Here is a 17217-nt window from a genome sequence, read left to right as displayed (position 1 = left end):
TCGGATTGTAGCCTAAAGCGATTGCGGTTTATTGTATCGCGACATTGCTGCTCGCGTTGGTCGAGATCCGATGACTGTTAGCAGAATATGGAGTCGGTGGGTTCAGGAGGGTAATACGGAACGCCGTGCTGGATCCCAACGGCCTCGTATCACTAGCAGTCGAGATGGCAGCCATCTTATCCGCATGGCTGTAACGGACCGTGCAGCCACGTCTCGATCCCTGAGTCAACAGATGGGGACGTTTGCAAGACAACAACCATCTGCACGAACAGTTCGCCGACGTCTGCAGTAGCATGGACTATCAGCTCGGAGACCATGGCTGCGCTTACCACTGACGCTGCATCACAGACAGGAGCGCCTGCGATGGTGTACTCAACGACGAACCTGGGTGCACAAATGGCAAAACGTCATTTTTTCGGATGAATCAAGGTTCTGTTTACAGCATCATGATGATCGCATCGGTGTTTGGCGACATAACGGTGAACGCACATTGGAAGTGTGTATTCGTCATCGCAATACCGGCCTGATGGTAAGGGGTGCCATTGGTTACACGTCTCGGTCACCCCTTCTTTGCATTGACGGCACTTCGAACAGTGGACGTTACATTTCAGATATGTTACGACCCGTGGCTCTACCCTTCATTCGATCCCTGCGACACCCTACATTTCAGCAGGATAATGCACGACCGCATGTTACAGGTCCTGTACAGGCCTTTCTGGATACAAAAAGTGTTCGACTGCTGCCCTGGCCAGCACATTCTCCAGATCTCTCACCAACTGAAAACGTCTGGTCAATGGTGGCCGAGCAACTCGCTCGTCGCAATACGCCAGTCACTACTCTTGATGAACTGTGGTATCGTGTTGAAGCTGCATGGGCAGCTGTGCCTGTACACGCCAACCAAGCTCAGTTTGACTCAATGCCCAAGGCGTATCAAGGCCGTTATTACGGCCAGAGCTGGTTGTTCTGGGTACTGGTGTCTCAGTGACTGGTGTCAAATTGCGTGAAAATGTAGTCACATGTCAGTTCTAGTATAACATATTTGTCCAACGAATACCCGTTCATCATCTGCATTTCTTCTTGGTGTAGCAATTTTAATGGTCAGTAGTGTATATATTTTCTCTAAGCACTATGGGACTTAACAACTGAGGTCATCAGTCCCCTAGACTTAGAACTACTTAAACCTAACTAACTTAAGGACAACTCACACATCCATGCCCGAGGCAGGATTCGAACCTGCGACCGTAGCAGCAGCGCGGTTCCGGACTATAGCGCCTACAACCGTTCGGCCACAGCGGTGAGTCAGCTCCATGGCCCTATGTTCACCGTCCCTGACACCTGATGACTTTTTTTTTTTTTTTTTTTTTTTTTTGGAACCATCAAAGGTACCGTGTTCTTCCACCGTTACCAGCTTCTCTACCAGAGCTCAGAGCTAGAATCTACATCGCAACTGAACGAGGCGCACGTCTCATACAGCGAGTTTGGCAACAAACCGACTTCAGATCGGATATGCGACAAATAACTACTGGAAAAAATATGTATTTTGCCATAAAACGGTACCAAAGTCATGTCTGTAGGTTAAATGGATAAATCGATATGAGTTTTCAAAGTCCTTTGTCATACACCCTATATACAATCAATACTGTCAAGGCCTTGAGGCACTGATAACACCAGTCCCCGTCAGAACACCGAAATTAAGTGCCTTCGGCCTTGGCTAACACTTGGATGGGTAGTTTCCGGTGCCCCAGAGCGCTGTTAGCGAGCTAGGTGTACTCAGCCCATGTGAGGCCAGTTGAGAATCTACCTGATCGAGAAGTAACGACTCCGGTCAGGAAAACTAACAACGACCGGCACAGCGGTGTGCTGACCACATGCCCATCCATATCCGCATCCAGTGACGCCTGTCGACTGAGGATGACATGGCGGGCAGGCGGTACCGGTGAGCCGTACGAGGCCTGCTCGGACGGAGTTCAGTTAAGTTTAATATAGAGACGATATACTACTCCCTGTTTCCTTTTATATTGGCGAGCTCACCTCTCGTGACGTGTGGTTGGTTAGTTCTGCATTACATTGGAGTGTTTGGATATTTTTCATCAGACGATGTATGCTAACGCTCACACTATGAACACAATGATAAGCTCGTTTTTATTTTTTTTCTTTCAACTTCTCATATGACATACTGTTGGCTAATATTCTTTCTTGTTCCTCACAGAATGTCTCACTATGGTACAATTTTCCTCTGCACATTTGCTGTGTTCGGGACGTTTTCGTCAGTTATGTAATAATAAAGATCTGTGTATTTGCTTCGTTAAGTAAGTGTTTCCCGTGTACATTAATTTGCTTTCAAATCTCTCTTACTTCGTGTGTGTAATTTAGTTACCTATAGAGCAGCGTACCGTAATTTCTTCCACAATTTCTCCAATAATCAGATTTTTCATTGGTTTATTTTTATCATTGTACTTTGTAATCTGCCCCCTGCTTCCTTCTTCCATCTACTATCCACATTAAACAGTGCCTAGTGTAAGTAATTGATAAGCAAAGTCTTTTACGGAGATTTGAGAGGAGAGAAGATTACAATACAGTTTCAAGTCAGTCATATTGAGGTGGCTCCAGTTCTTCTTGTCTAGGCATCTGATTCTTGAAGCTAAAAATCAAACATCAGGTCATCACCGTTGGTTTCATCTAAATAAACTGGAAGATTGTTGTTGCAGAATTTTTTACGTAAATATGTTTTCCACTGACTTTCTCAGATTTTAGTATACCATACAGTATTTTGATTTTTCACATTAACAAAGCGCAAATTACATTGATCGCTCCTATTATACAGAATACATGTGATCACATCAGAGGCAAGTTTACGATTCTCACACTCTAAGGAAATAACAATGTTTCAAAGGGTTTTTCTCAAAAAATGAATTCCTACTAGTTTTCGTTACATTATTAATTTCGATTGTTATTTCATAAATGAATCCAGAAATACACATAGTAAACAGTACAGGGTTTCGTAATTAATAATACATATTTTAAGTGTGTAAATAATTCGTAATTTCAAATGTTTCTAAAAAAATAATTTTAACTGTACATCGAACCATTACCTATCGATTATAACAACGAAACTAAAATATTTTGTATAGTAATTCCTTTTCATAAATTTTAACTTGAAATATAAGATACTGTGTATAAAATTATATGAAGCTTTTCAGAAAAGCAACTGAGATTAAACTGACCTGGCCAAAATTCGAAAAATAATACTGCTATCGACAACTATTGTTGAGGAAAAGTGATGCTAGAAGAGGACGTCCCATTATAACACTTCTTTTTAAATTTCTTAACTGAATTGTGTTTGTAGGAGCCTGGTCCTAAGTCGAAACAAGGCCCCGGGAGTAGACAACATTCCGTTAGAACTATACCACATGGCGAGCAAGATGTATGAGATAGGCGAAATACCCTCAGACTTCAAGAAGAATATAATAATTCCAATCCCAAAGACAGCAGGTGTGAAAATTACCGAACTATTAGTTGAATAAGCCAGGGCTGCAAAATACTAACACGAATTATTTACAGACGAATGGAAAAACTGGTAGAAGCCAACCTCGGGGAAGATCAGTTTGGATCCCGTAGAAATGTTGGAACAAGTGAGGCAATACTGACCCTATGACTTATCTTAGAAGGAACATTAAGGAATGGCAAACCTACGTTTCTGGCATTTGTATACTTGGAGCAAGCTTTTGACAATGTTGACTGGAATACTCTTTTTCAAATTCTGAAGGTGGCAGGGGTAAAATAAAGGGAGCGAAAGGCTATTTACAATTTGTACAGAAACCAGATGGCAGTTATAAGAGTCAAGGGGCATGAAAGGGAAGCAGCGGTTGGGAAGGGAGTGAGACAGGGTTGTAGCCTCTCCCCGATGCTATTCAATCTGTATATTGAGCGAGCAGTAAAGGAAACAAAAGAAAAGTTCGGAGTAGGTATTAAAATCCATGGAGAAGAAATAAAAACTTTGAGGTTCGAGGGACAGCAAAGGACTAGAAAGAGCAGTTGAACGGAATGGACAGTGTCTTGAAAGGAGGGTATAAGATGAAAATCAACAAAAACAAAACTAGGATAATGGAATGTAGTCGAATCAAATCGGGTGATGCTGAGGGAATTAGATTAGAAAATGAGACACTTAAAGTAGTAAAGGAGTTTTGCTATTTGGGGAGCAAAATAACTGATGATGGTCGAAGTAGAGGAGAAATAAAAGTAGACCGGAATTGGTAAGGAAAGAGTTTCTGAAGAAGAGAAATTTGCTAACATCGAGTATAGATTTAAGTGTCAGGAAGTCGTTTATGAAAGTATTTGTATGGAGTGTAGCCATGTATAGAAGTGAAACGTGGACAATAAATAGTTTCGACAAGAAGAGAATAGAAGCTTTCGAAATGTGGTGCTACAGAAGAATGCTGAGGATTATATGGGTAGATCACATAACTGATGAGGAGGTATTGAATAGAACTGGGGAGAAGAGGAATTTGTGGCACAACTTGACCAGAAGAAGGGATCGGTTGGTCGGACATATTCTGAGGTATCAAGGAATCACCAATTTAGTATTGGAGGGCAGCGTGGAGGGTAAAAATCGTAGAGGGAGACCAAGAGATGCATACACCAAACAGATTCAGAAGGATGTAGGTTGCAGTAGGTATTGGGAGATGAAGAAGCTTGCACAGGATAGAGTAGCATGGAGAGCTGCATCAAACCAGTCTCTGGACTGAAGACCGCAACAACAACGAAGTGTACTGTACTGAAACCATTACCTCCACTTTCAACACATGAATCAGACGCACTGCTATGCCTTTAACACTGTCACAAATTCTTATGGTACATTCTTCAATACAGGCAAGCACACATTAAATATCCACGCATGTTCGTCTAGCGACATCATTCACTGTTATTTATACGGGGTGTCCCAAAAGAACACCGACAAGGGACAGCTTCCTCACACCAAAACAAGGAAGAAATATCATTAAACATGGGTCCTGAAATGCATACTTTGAGCCCTTATTCGTCTTAGCTAGTGTGAATCACATTTCTACTGAGCAGGTGCTCTTAGGTCTTAAGGTATGCACTTTCGAGCCCATGTTTAGCGGACTTCTTTTATTGTTTTGGTGTAAGGAACCAGTCCATAAAGCTTGTCTGTGTTGCTTTCGGACGTCACGTATGTCTTCAATTCGCAACGTTGTACAAACTCACAACGTCACAAGCGAGCACATACGAAGCGCTTCGTTTGATGTCAATCGCAACACCGTCCCCTGTATGTGTTAGTAGCGCTACAGCCTCCGAGCGAACAGCGGCGCTGAAGCGTTCGCCTTGTTCCAGGAGTGTGCACCAACGCGACGGCGCCCAGCGTCAGCAGCATCAACCGCATCCTGCGCAACCGCGCGGCCGAGCGCGCGGCCGCCGAGTTCGCGCGCGCCGCGGGCTACGGGCTGTACCCGGGTGCGGCGGCGGCGGCTGCGGCCAGCGGCCACTCTCCCGCGGGCTACGCCTTCCCCTGGGGGCCGCAGCTGTGGGCCGCCGCGCCGTTGGGGCTGGGCCTGTCGGCCGCCGCCGCCGCCGCTGCCGCAGCCGCGCAGGCGCACCACGGGCAGCCGCCCGGCGCTCAGCCACAGGCGCCTGGGCAGGCCGCCGCCCCCCACGACGCCGCCGACCTCATCGTGCCGCGCCTCATAGGTGCGTCGCCGCTTGATCTGCGAATCACAAATCACAGCCCTCTCTTCCCAATTCCCCTCTACCATCCCATACTATAAGTCGCTACCGTGTCACTTGTTTACCTCTGTGGATGCACTAAGTGTGGTGCACGGAATATACCAGATAGCTATCACGAGCAAATAGAGAGCTGCAATGTGTTGGTTAGAGATGGGGACACAAGATAAGGTACACACAATAACCCATGTACCGATACAGTCGACATGTCCCCTTAAAAGTTGGCCTTTGCACACATGGCAAGAGGAGTGGGATGTAAGTGCTAAGGGACGTAATCTGGACCAATGCCACCGCTATCTATCTACTTTCAGGGGCACCAAAAATTTGTTTCCATTTCATATACACTACTGGCCAAGAAGAAACGCAGATGATGAACGGGTATTCATTGGACAAATATATTATACTAGAACTGACATATGGTTACATTTTCACGCAATTTGGGTGCATAGATCCTGAGAAATCAGTACCCAGAACAACCACATTTGGCCGTAACGACGGCTTTGATACAGCTGGGCATTGAGTCAAACAGAGCTTGGATGGCGTGTACAGGTACAGCTGCCCGTGCAGCTTCAACAAGATACCACAGTTCATCAAGAGTAGTGAGTGGCGTATTGTCACGAGTCAGTTGCTCGGCCACCATTGACCAGACGTTTTCAATTGGTGAGAGGTATGGAGAATCTGCTGGCCAGGGCAGCAGTCGAACATTTTCTGTATCCAGAAAGGCCTGTACAGCACTTGCAAAATGCGGTCGTGCATTATCCTGCTGAAATGTAGGGTTTCGCAGGGATCGAATGAAGCGTAGAGTAACAGGTCGCAACACATCTGAAATGTAACGTCCACTTTTCATAGTGCCGTCAATGCGAATAAGAGGTGACCGAGACGTGTAGCCAATGGCACCCCTTACCATCACGCCGGGTGATACGCCAGTATGGCGATGACGAATGCACGCTTTCAATGTGCGTTCACCGCGATGTCGCCAAACACGGATGCGACCACCACGATGCTGTAAACAGAACATGGAGTCATCCGAAAAAATGACGTTTTGCCATTCGTGCACCCAGGTTCGTCGTTGAGTACACCATCGCAGGCGCTCCTGTCTGTGATGCAGCGTCAAGGGTACCGCAGCCATGGTCTCCGAGCTGATAGTCCATGCTGCTGCAAACGTCGTCGAACTGTTCGTGCAAATGGTTACTGTCTGGCAAACGTCCCCATCTGTTGACTCAGGGATCGAGACGTGGCTGCACGATCCGCTACAGCCATGCGGATAAGATGCCTGTCATCTCGACTGCTAGTGATACGAGGCCGTTGTGATCCAGCACGGCGTTACCCTTCTGAACCCACCGATTCCATATTCTGCTAACAGTCATTAATCTCGTCCAACGCGAGCAGCAATGTTGCGATACGATAAACCGCAATCGCGATAGGCTACAATCTGACCTTTCTCCTCCTTACACGAGGCATCACAATAACGTTTCACCAGGCAACGCCGGTGAACTGCAATTTGTGTATGAGGAATCGGTTGGAAACTTTCCTCATGTCAGCACGTTGTAGGTGTCGTCACCGGTGCCAACTTTGTGTGAATGCTCTGAAAAGCTAATCACTTCCATATCATAACACCTTCTTCTTGTCGGTTAAGTTTCGCGTCTGTAGCACGTCATCTTCGTGGTGATGCAATTTTAGTGGCCAGTAGTCTAATAACTGAACAAATGTAAAAATTTAAAACGCTACGATAATCTGCAATTTGTGTATGAGGAATCGGTTGGAAACTTTCCTCATGTCAGCACGTTGTAGGTGTCGTCACCGGTGCCAACCTTGTGTGAATGCTCTGAAAAGCTAATCACTTCCATATCATAACACCTTCTTCCTGTCGGTTAAGTTTCGCGTCTGTAGCACGTCATCTTCGTGGTGATGCAATTTTAGTGGCCAGTAGTCTAATAACTGAACAAATGTAAAAATTTAAAACGCTACGATAATCTACTCATTAAGAAGAATAATCGTAAGTCATAGGTTTAACACAATAAGACAATTATTACAGTTAGAAACTGTATATACAGGGTGTTTCCGTAAGAGCGTGCAAAAGTGTAACAGAACATAGAGAATGTTCCACTGAACAATTTCGGGTAGGGAACCTGGTGTCGGAGCAGCCCACTTAAGGAGATATGGAAGTGTACTTGTCTACCACTCTGTCTAGGATAACTGTTTTCCAGCTTATTAACAACTAACATGTATACAAGTTTACACGTACTGTGCTGTTTACTTACATGTACGTTCTTTATTTTCTGCAACGTAACAAGGAGGACGAACCTGATTATTAGGAAAATTTGGAAATTCGTGGTAAGTTCTTATGGGACCAAACTGCTGAGGTCATCGGTCCATAACCTTACACACTACCTAATGGAACTTCCATTAAGGATAACACACACTCCCATGCCCGAGGGAGGACTCGAACCTCCGACCCGACAGGGAAAGCAGCGCGAACCGTGACAAAACGCCGTAGACCGCGAGGCTACCCCGCGTGGCACTATTGGGAATTCATGATGCGGGTTTTCTTCGCTTTACTTGTCCATAAGGTGACTCTGTTGCATCGTATTTACAGACACACTGTCCCATGACAGAACATGTTATGAATCAACGACAGACCCATTCATTAGTCAGTGCTATGTAGAGACGTACAGTACAGTATGATGGAGGAGTACCCCAATGGATACAAATATGGAATTAGCTGTCAGAATTGTAGCTGCCTATGATATGATTCGAAACACATCGTGGATATTTGTCAGGGTGCGTCAGAATCTTGCTCGCTGATGTCATGCTTGCATTGAGGCTGATAGCCGTCAGTTTCAGCACATTTTGTAAGATACGGTACAAATGGTACGTTCATTATGTCGATGATAGTATTTGCAGTTAACAGTAACTAATGTAAATAAAAAAGTACGTAATAATCTGATTTTATTCCTATTATCTCCTTAAGCTGACTTCTCCGACCCCAGGTTCCCTACCTCAAATTGTTCAGTGAAGCATCCTCTATGTCCTGTTAAATTTTCGCAAGCTCTTACAGAGATACGCTATATGTAGATGTCTTGAGTCAGCATAGGTCACGGCGCACAAATTACCAGGCTATATTCATGCAGTATTTGAGAATGATATTTAGCGACTTCCAATTCATACCTCAAAGAAACTTTTTCTCTTTTGCATGCACGTCATCAAATATATAACACATTATCTCATGTGTAAATTAATTAGAAACGTGAAGCTGTTTTGTATGTGGAAGTTAAATTGTATGGGAATCAGGGGTATACCGCTTAGTACTAAGACAGTACGTTTTATTTGTTATAATACAAGTACAGAAATAAAGCACTCATGTTTCAATTAACAGAGCTGCATATAACAAAATCCATTTCTCATGTCTTTTAAGTGTTTTACAGGGGAATAACAAAATTAAATTAAAGAAAAAATCTTACAGTATTGGCTCCTGGTTCTTTCACAACTCCATTCTTGGCATCAAATGTTCTATTGTTTACTGATGAACTCCCTACCATTGTTCGGAAAGAAATGGTTTTTCATAACATTTTCCAGACACACGTTTTTATATCCGCTCACTTCTCCATTTCTTACTATTTCTGAAACCCAAATTACTTCCTTACACTACAAAGAGGTTGTTTTTAGACAAACAACTTAATCCCACATGCACTTTACGTACCACACTGACTGTGCATCAACTAAATGGAGGAGACCTTCATGCACGGTACTTTGAACTCCAGAGGGAAGAAGTGCTTCGCATAAAGACCATGCACAAACCGGTAATTGTTGTGTGCCACTTCGAATAGAACGGTAAGGAGGGGCGAGTTATAGATTGATGTGGCTACTTTTGTCGTAGGAAGGTTGAATAGGAGCAGAAATTAGCGAACATGTTAACACAGTAAACAGAGGATTTACTTAAATTATATTTCTCCAAGCGTCTGAGGATTCATTGAAAATAATGCAGCAAGAAGCAGAGTCCAGTTCTCAATGTCAACAAGGATGAGGCTCTCTGAACTAAGGAGAAACGATGGTGTTGGAGCTGCGACTATGCAATGTATTTGTAGCGCCACGTAGCGAAGAGACTCCAAGTGCGAGGGGGCCAGATGGCTCCCACTGGCCGTCCTATACCACGCCGGCAGAGGGCATTCGTGCTACGGAAACGCTGATGGCGTCGCTCAGCGAGTATGTACCATTGGGTCCCGCCAGTTCACACACGACTACCTATGGCGTCTGATAGAAACTTGCAATTCTGTTGCCAACTTTGATGCCCATGAGATGGTACCGATACGCGATACCACAGTAATGAATGTTTGAAACATATTCTCCATGATTTAGCACTTGGAACAAGTCTACCGACTTGCAGCAAGTTACCGGAAACGCAATAGCAGAGAACGCACATTTTGTGAAAAAAATGGCTCGAATTTTAGTTACCCTTCGAGGCTGTTAAGTAGCCAACTTGCAAATGGCGCCAGTTGACAATTTTAACTATACTAACATACTGTACTAATATAGGTACCAACATACACTACAGGCCATTAAAATCGCTACACCAAGAAGAAATGCAGATGATAAACAGGTATTTATTGGACAAATATATTATACTAGAACTGACATGTGATTACATTTTCACTTAGTTTGGGTACATAGATCCTGAGAAATGAGTACCCAGAACAACCACCCCTGGCAGTAATAACGGCCTTGATACGCCTGGGCATTGAGTCAAACAGAGCTTGGATGACGTGTAAGGTACAGCTGCCCAGTCCGCAGCTCGTGGTCGTGCGGCAGCGTTCTCGCTTCCCACGCCCGGGTTACTGGGTTCGATTCCCGGCGGGGTCAGGGATTTTCTCTGCCTCGTGATGACTGGGTGTTGTATGATGTCCATAGGTTAGTTAGGTTTAAGTAGTTCTGAAACGTCCCCTTTGAACTATTATACACGACTGTGCTTAACCTGACACACAATATGTTGTTAGCGCAACGCAATCTGACTTTCAAAATTCCCTACAAAAGAATGGCCCTGACTAACATTAAACTATACCTTTCACAAATCACTTACCTCACAAAAATCTTCGCTGCTCAAGCTACTGCAATACAGCGAGCGCCACTACTGCCAGCTAAATAAAAGATTCAAACTATGGAAGGCACTAACTACTGATAGGGATAGTTAGCAAATGAAAGATATTAGTAGAGAACAAATAATGTATTTACCTTGATATCATCATATATAAATATAGCAGTTCATGCCAAATTACAAAACTCCGCCATCTCTCTCCCCACATCCACCACTGCTGGCGGCTCACCTCCAACTGCGCAACGCTACGCGCTGTTCACAGCCAGCTGCCTAACACTACAATGGCGAGTATTACAACAATGCAAAGCAGCCACAGACTGCACACAGCACAGCCAGTGATTTTCATACAGAGGTGGCGTTACCAATAAAAAAACCTAAACAGCCTACTTACAGTTCTAAGTTCTAGGGGACTGACGAACATAGATGTTAAGTCCCATAATGCTCATAGCCATTTGAACCATTTTTGAACAGCTGCCCATGCAACTTCAACACGATACCACAGTTCATCAAGACTGGCGTATTGTGACGAGACAGTTGCTCGGCCACCATTGACTAGTCATTTTCAATTGGTGAGAGATCTGATGAATGTGCTGGCCAGGGCAGCAGTCGAACATTTTCTGTATTCAGAAAGGTCCGTACAGGACATGCTACATGCGGTCGTGCATTATCCTGCTCAAATGCAGGGATTCGCAGGGATCGAATGAAGGGTAGAGCCACGGGTCGTACACATCTCAAATGTAACGTCCACTGTTCAAAGTGTCGTCAATGTGGACAAGAGGTGACCGAGACGTGTAACCAATGGCACCCCATACCATCACGCCGGGTGATACGCCAGTATGGCAATGAAGAATACACGCTTCCAATGTACATTCACCGCGATGTCGCCAAACACGGATGCGACCACCACGATGCTGTAAACAGAACATGGAGTCATCCGAAAAAATGACGTTTTGCCATTCGTGCACCCAGGTTCGTCGTTGAGTACACCATCGCAGGCGCTCCTGTCTGTGATGCAGCGTCAAGGGTACCGCAGCCATCGTCTCCGAGCTGATAGTCCATGCTGCTGCAAACGTCGTCGAACTGTTCGTGCAGATGGTTACTGTCTGGCAAACGTCCCCATCTGTTGACTCAGGGATCGAGACGTGGCTGCACGATGCGTTACAGCCATGCGGATAAGATGCCTGTCATCTCGACTGCTGGTGATACGAGGCCGTTGGGATCCAGCACGGCGTTACCCTTCTGAACCCACCGATTCCATATTCTGCTAACAGTCATTAGATCTCGACCAACGCGAGCAGCAATGTCGCGATACGATAAACCGCAATCGCGGTAGGCTACAAACCGACCTTTATCAAAGTCGGAAACTTGATGGTACGCATTTCTCCTCCTTACACGAGGCATCACAACAACGTTTCACCAGGCAACGCCGATCATCTGCTGTTTGTGAATGAGAAATCGGTTGGAAACTTTCCTCGTGTCAGCGCGTTGTCGGGGTCGCCACCGGCGCCAACCTTGTGTGAATGCTCTGACAAGCTAATCATTTGCATCTCACAGCATCTTCATCTTGTCCGTTAAATTTCGCGTCTGTAGCACGTCATCTTCGTGGTGTAGCAATTTTAATGGCCAGTAGTGTACTTGTCCTCTAAAACCAAATATCGAGATTGGAGACTCAGTTCGGCTGTGGTAGGGATTTTTCATCTACTAACACTGTTATATAGTGATTCGTTCTGGAACTGACAATGACAATGCTCAAAAACCTGTGGAGTAATGTCAGAAAGACGAGTGTCCATCCATGAACCAGAGACCTCATAGAGGTGGACCGTGATTCGCAATTAGGCGTGCAGGCGTGCGGCGGGCAATGCACGCACGCGCTACCCACTGGTGTGCCGAGGCCGCGATATGACGCTCGTGGCCCACAGTCGGCGCATGCGCGTGGTGCCTTCCGTCCGCTACAATGGCGTCGCTAATTGCGCACTTAGTCTGCCCGCCGCTCTCTTCGGTCCGTGAGGCTCCTTTGTCCCGCGCCCTCGAGGCGAGAGCTGGCCACAGGAAATTCGAAATGGAAACGGCGTGTTTACACAATCGGTGGCCCGCCACGTCGCATGCGTAGTCAGCCGATGAATGCGGCGCAGATTACCCGCGTCACGAACTGCTCGGCTCTTTACGTAACGGACGCTGAATAGCTACCAGAACGGCTGAAAAAGTTTGTACTGCCTGTACGTGGCTGTTAGGCATTTACAAGACTTGCGCAAAAATAGAAGTAGCAGCGGTCGGCGATTACTGAGTTCAAAATTGTCAATTCTTATTACAGTCTTCTAGGGGTTGAAGAGGAGACCAGTGTTGACATTTAACCTGACAAAAAAATGCATTAAAAACCGCCAATAAAGCCAACTGTATTTAATTATGGGAGCTTAATTAACATTTAAAGTGTTACGTAGTTAGCCTTATACAAATTAAAGAGTACTGAAGGCAAATATTTACTGCCACAAGACTTTAAATAATAATATTGTGTTTTAATTTCTCTTGGAATATAAAAACACAATCAAATAACATTTATACTTACAGGAAAATGCAGAAATTTTAGCTCTTCACTAATTTCTTGGGTCTTTTCTCTCCTAAATTATTACTTAATTTTGAGCAAACAAACACATATATGCAGCAATGGACGCAGTGCTGCAAGGGAAAAAAATGGGGGACTATTAAAGAAGTAGTAAGGATGGGTTAGTGCTTTGAACGAATAAATCTTAGGAATTAAAACTGAACTATTCAATCGCAAGTACAAAAAAAATCTCAATAACGGAATGAATCGGTAATATCCCAATTTTACCCACCTTTGTTTAATACTTGGATATTTCTCAGCCCTGCTTAGCAGATAAAGTTTTAATAAGGTACTGATGTCCGGAATTGTACCATTTTGATATTAAAGCTGATTACCATAACAGGGCTACAACCAGACACTTAAGTATTATCTTATGATAAATGGCTACAGACGTGATTTTAAGTGGCGTTAAGTTAATAGTGAGCGCTCTGACTTCAGTAGCTTGGGTATGGCTTAGAGAGCGGACCGTACTGTCTGATAATGTGTAGTCAATTTTAGTACCATCTACGTAGACTAATGTGTTCTCGTGAAACGCACGTGGAAGTGTCTGTCATGTATCTAACTATTTTCTTATGAGTTAGACACTCATAACAATATGAATTTATGAAATTTCAGCGTGTCATGATCAGTATCGTATACTGCACCATAGGAAATGTTTAACTGCTGCGATAACGTTCGCAGTTGCACACGCTGGTAATTCAAAATTGCTGCCTCATTGGCTCCGACATTTTCCGGGATCGCAGCTGTTACCTGCCATTTGGAACGTGGCGAATCACTGAGATAAACACGGCCCAGCTGGAAGAATGCACACCACCTGGAGACACTGGTACGGTCCTTACAGTCGTCCTCATATACGCCACGCATGTCCCTGTGAATTTCACTCGGCTTACTGGTATGCCCATCGGCAAACAAATATCGAACTACACTTCGGTGCTGCTCTTCACAAGTTGACAACATTTCATGGGGGCCATGTTTGTTTCGTAGCTCTGGATTTACTCGCTGCAGATGTACACGAAAACAAAATATCCTCTGTAGTGCAAATTGTAAACCATATTGTTCTGAAATTTCAACATTCCAGCTGCAATATTAAGGAAGGAAAAAAAAAGTGCTTTACTTTCCGATGCTGCCACGTAAAAGGTGATTTCAGAAAATCGGTTATAAATTATTAAGGAAGACCAAGTAACTGCCGGCGCCGGATTAGCCGAGCGGTCTTAGGCGCTGCACTCATGGACTGTGCGGTTGGTCCCGGCGGAGGTTCGAGTCCTCCCTCAGGCATGGGTGTGTGTGTTTGTCCTTAGGATAATTTAGGTTAAGTTGTGTAAGCTTAGGGACTGATGATCTTAGCAGTTAAGTCCCATAAGATCTCACACACAATTGAACATTTTGCCAAGTAACTTTCCTTGAATGCTGCACTGCGAGTTAAAATGACAAAGATTCGACGGTGTTTGTAACATAGTCATCGAAATTCTGTAAAGAATGATCGTAACGTTCTACCTGTTGATCAGTTTCTCGACAACAATCCTCACCTTGGTCGCAGAACCAATCGAGAACCGCAATGAGACCTTCCTCACCGTGGAAAATCTCTTTCATCCGCAAGTAATTTCAGCTTTACGAAAAGATGGAATTCACTTGATGGAAGTTCTGGACTTCCCGATCGGTATCACCCAGTTCAATACTGCTTTTGTCAAATTGACACCATTTCACCAGGGCTAGACGCGACACTGCACCTGGTCCACATACCGCCAGAGTTTCATGATGAACCTGTTTACTTACTGTCCCACACACTTTAACTTTGGAGTACGTTTCCAGTCCCTGCGCTACTTGAATCGCACACTGTGATGCACTTGTTATCCGAACTGCAGCGAAAACTGTGACTCATAAAATCCCGGATAACGTATTCTCTTCTGACAATGCACCGCTCTTGCTTAATGGTCTTCGTGTGGGACGGCAGGTCTAAACATGCTTTATGACGTCCCTGACCATATATGTGCTTACGACGCGTTATTAACTCCAATATTAAATATCATCTTAGTTAACAGGAACGTATCTGAACTGTAAAAAACTAAACTCCTCCCGAACAAGCCACGAAGGCCCAACGGTACTGACCGGCCGCCGTGTCATCCTCAGCTCAGAGGCGTCACTGGATGCGTGTATGGAGGGGCATGTGGTAAGCACACCGCTCTCCCGGCCGTATGTCAGTTTCCGAGACCGGAGCCGCTACGTCTCAATCAAGTAGCTCCTCAGTTTGCCTCACAATGGCTGAGCGCATCCCGCTTGCCAACAGCGCTCGGCGGACCGGATGGTCTCCCACCCAAGTGCTAGCCCAGCCGGACGGCGCTAAACTTCGGTGATTTGACGGGAGCCGGTGTTAGCACTGCGGCAAAGCCTTTGGCATCTGAACTGTAAACTTTTCGATTAAACTTCCATTAAATTGGGTTGTAACTTCACCCAAGGGGGTGATCTAAATCGAAGTGTTGATACTCTTGGCAACAGTTCATATAAACATTTAAACTGCTCGTGTAACCCTTCTTAAAATATGGCATTACGATATAATCAGTTAATCAGTTAATTTCTGCGCGCGTGCGCGCGCGCGCGAGAGAGAGAGAGATAGAGAGAGAGATAGAGATAGAGAGAGAGAGAGACAGAGAGAGAGAGGGAGAGAGCGTGTGTGTGTGCGCGCAAGTGTTTGTCTTGTGAGGTTTGCTTGATTACAGACTAATTTGTTAACCTAAAACGCAGAGTGTCTTCGACCACTGTACTTATTTAAGTGTGTTTCAAATTACTTAACAATTCGTTAAAAGCAACTCTGTAAATTTGAAATGGAGATTTTTGTACCCAGTGGTCATCAACACAAATTAAGACAAATAATAGTAATTACTCTATCATGTGAGACTGGATTAGATATTCCAGTCTTTCTTCTATGGGTCCTGAGGCACATTTTCTCTGCTTTTTCGGCAGATTTCTGCAATTTCGTTTTTGCATTGTGCAGCTGGAGACAGCCCAAACAAATCCCGCTAATCATGTCTTTCGTACGGCGCCTAGCGTTGAAGGAAAGCGTCGATTTGTTTCCCATTACAAACAAAATGATCTCTAAATCGAAATTTATGTCTCCATAACACGGAGCGGTCCCAAATTAGTCTAGTACGCCATTCTTTTTATCGACGTGTATTGAAAGAGACAACAGAATACTGTGAATAACCAGTACTGGAGCAATTATTTCGTGGCGGTAGCAATCGGTGCGGGCCAGGGCAGAGCTGTCACTGCGGGAATATTGGTCATTCTTTCTTTTATTCTGTTGTTCTTAATACATATTGATAAAACGAATATCGCACTAGACTGTTTTGGATTGTTCTGTCGAATGGACACATAAAGTTCTACTGTAAAACAATTTTGTTTGTATTGGGAAACAAACCGACGCTCTTCACAAACTCTGGGCGTCGCATGGAAGATGTGACGAGCAGCATTTGTTTGGGTTGACTCCAGTTACACGTTGCAAAAACGAAATTGCAAATATCTGCAGAAACAGCAGGGAAAATGTGCTTGACAACTCTTCGACTCTTAGGAGAGACACCATGTATAACTAAAAAAAAGACCAAAAGCCCTACTAACAATGCAAAAAAAGACCAAAAGCACTACTAACAATGCCAGAAAGGACCAAAAGTCCTAGTAACAATGCAAAAAAGACCAAAAGCTGTACCAACAATGCAAAAAAGCTTTGTCTGCTGAGAATTATTTGAGGGCTTCGCGCATGATGCTAGGTAATGTGTGTCACCGCGAGGACGAATTGCTATAC

General features: G+C 44.5%; 1 protein-coding gene across 1 annotated transcript in view; it reads left to right on the top strand.

The window, feature by feature from the left end:
* LOC126474327 (paired box protein Pax-6-like) overlaps positions 1-17217 on the top strand; it is a 287364-nt gene that overhangs the window by 255576 nt on the left and 14571 nt on the right. The window contains exon 4 of the mRNA XM_050101794.1: positions 5350-5703. Coding sequence (XP_049957751.1) covers positions 5350-5703 — 354 coding nt within the window. The remainder of the gene's footprint in view (positions 1-5349; positions 5704-17217) is intronic.

Source organism: Schistocerca serialis, chromosome 4 (assembly GCF_023864345.2).
Source record: "Schistocerca serialis cubense isolate TAMUIC-IGC-003099 chromosome 4, iqSchSeri2.2, whole genome shotgun sequence".
NCBI lineage: Eukaryota > Metazoa > Arthropoda > Insecta > Orthoptera > Acrididae > Schistocerca > Schistocerca serialis.
Note: the sequence above shows the minus strand (reverse complement) of the source record. Positions and strands in the feature narration are given on the sequence as shown.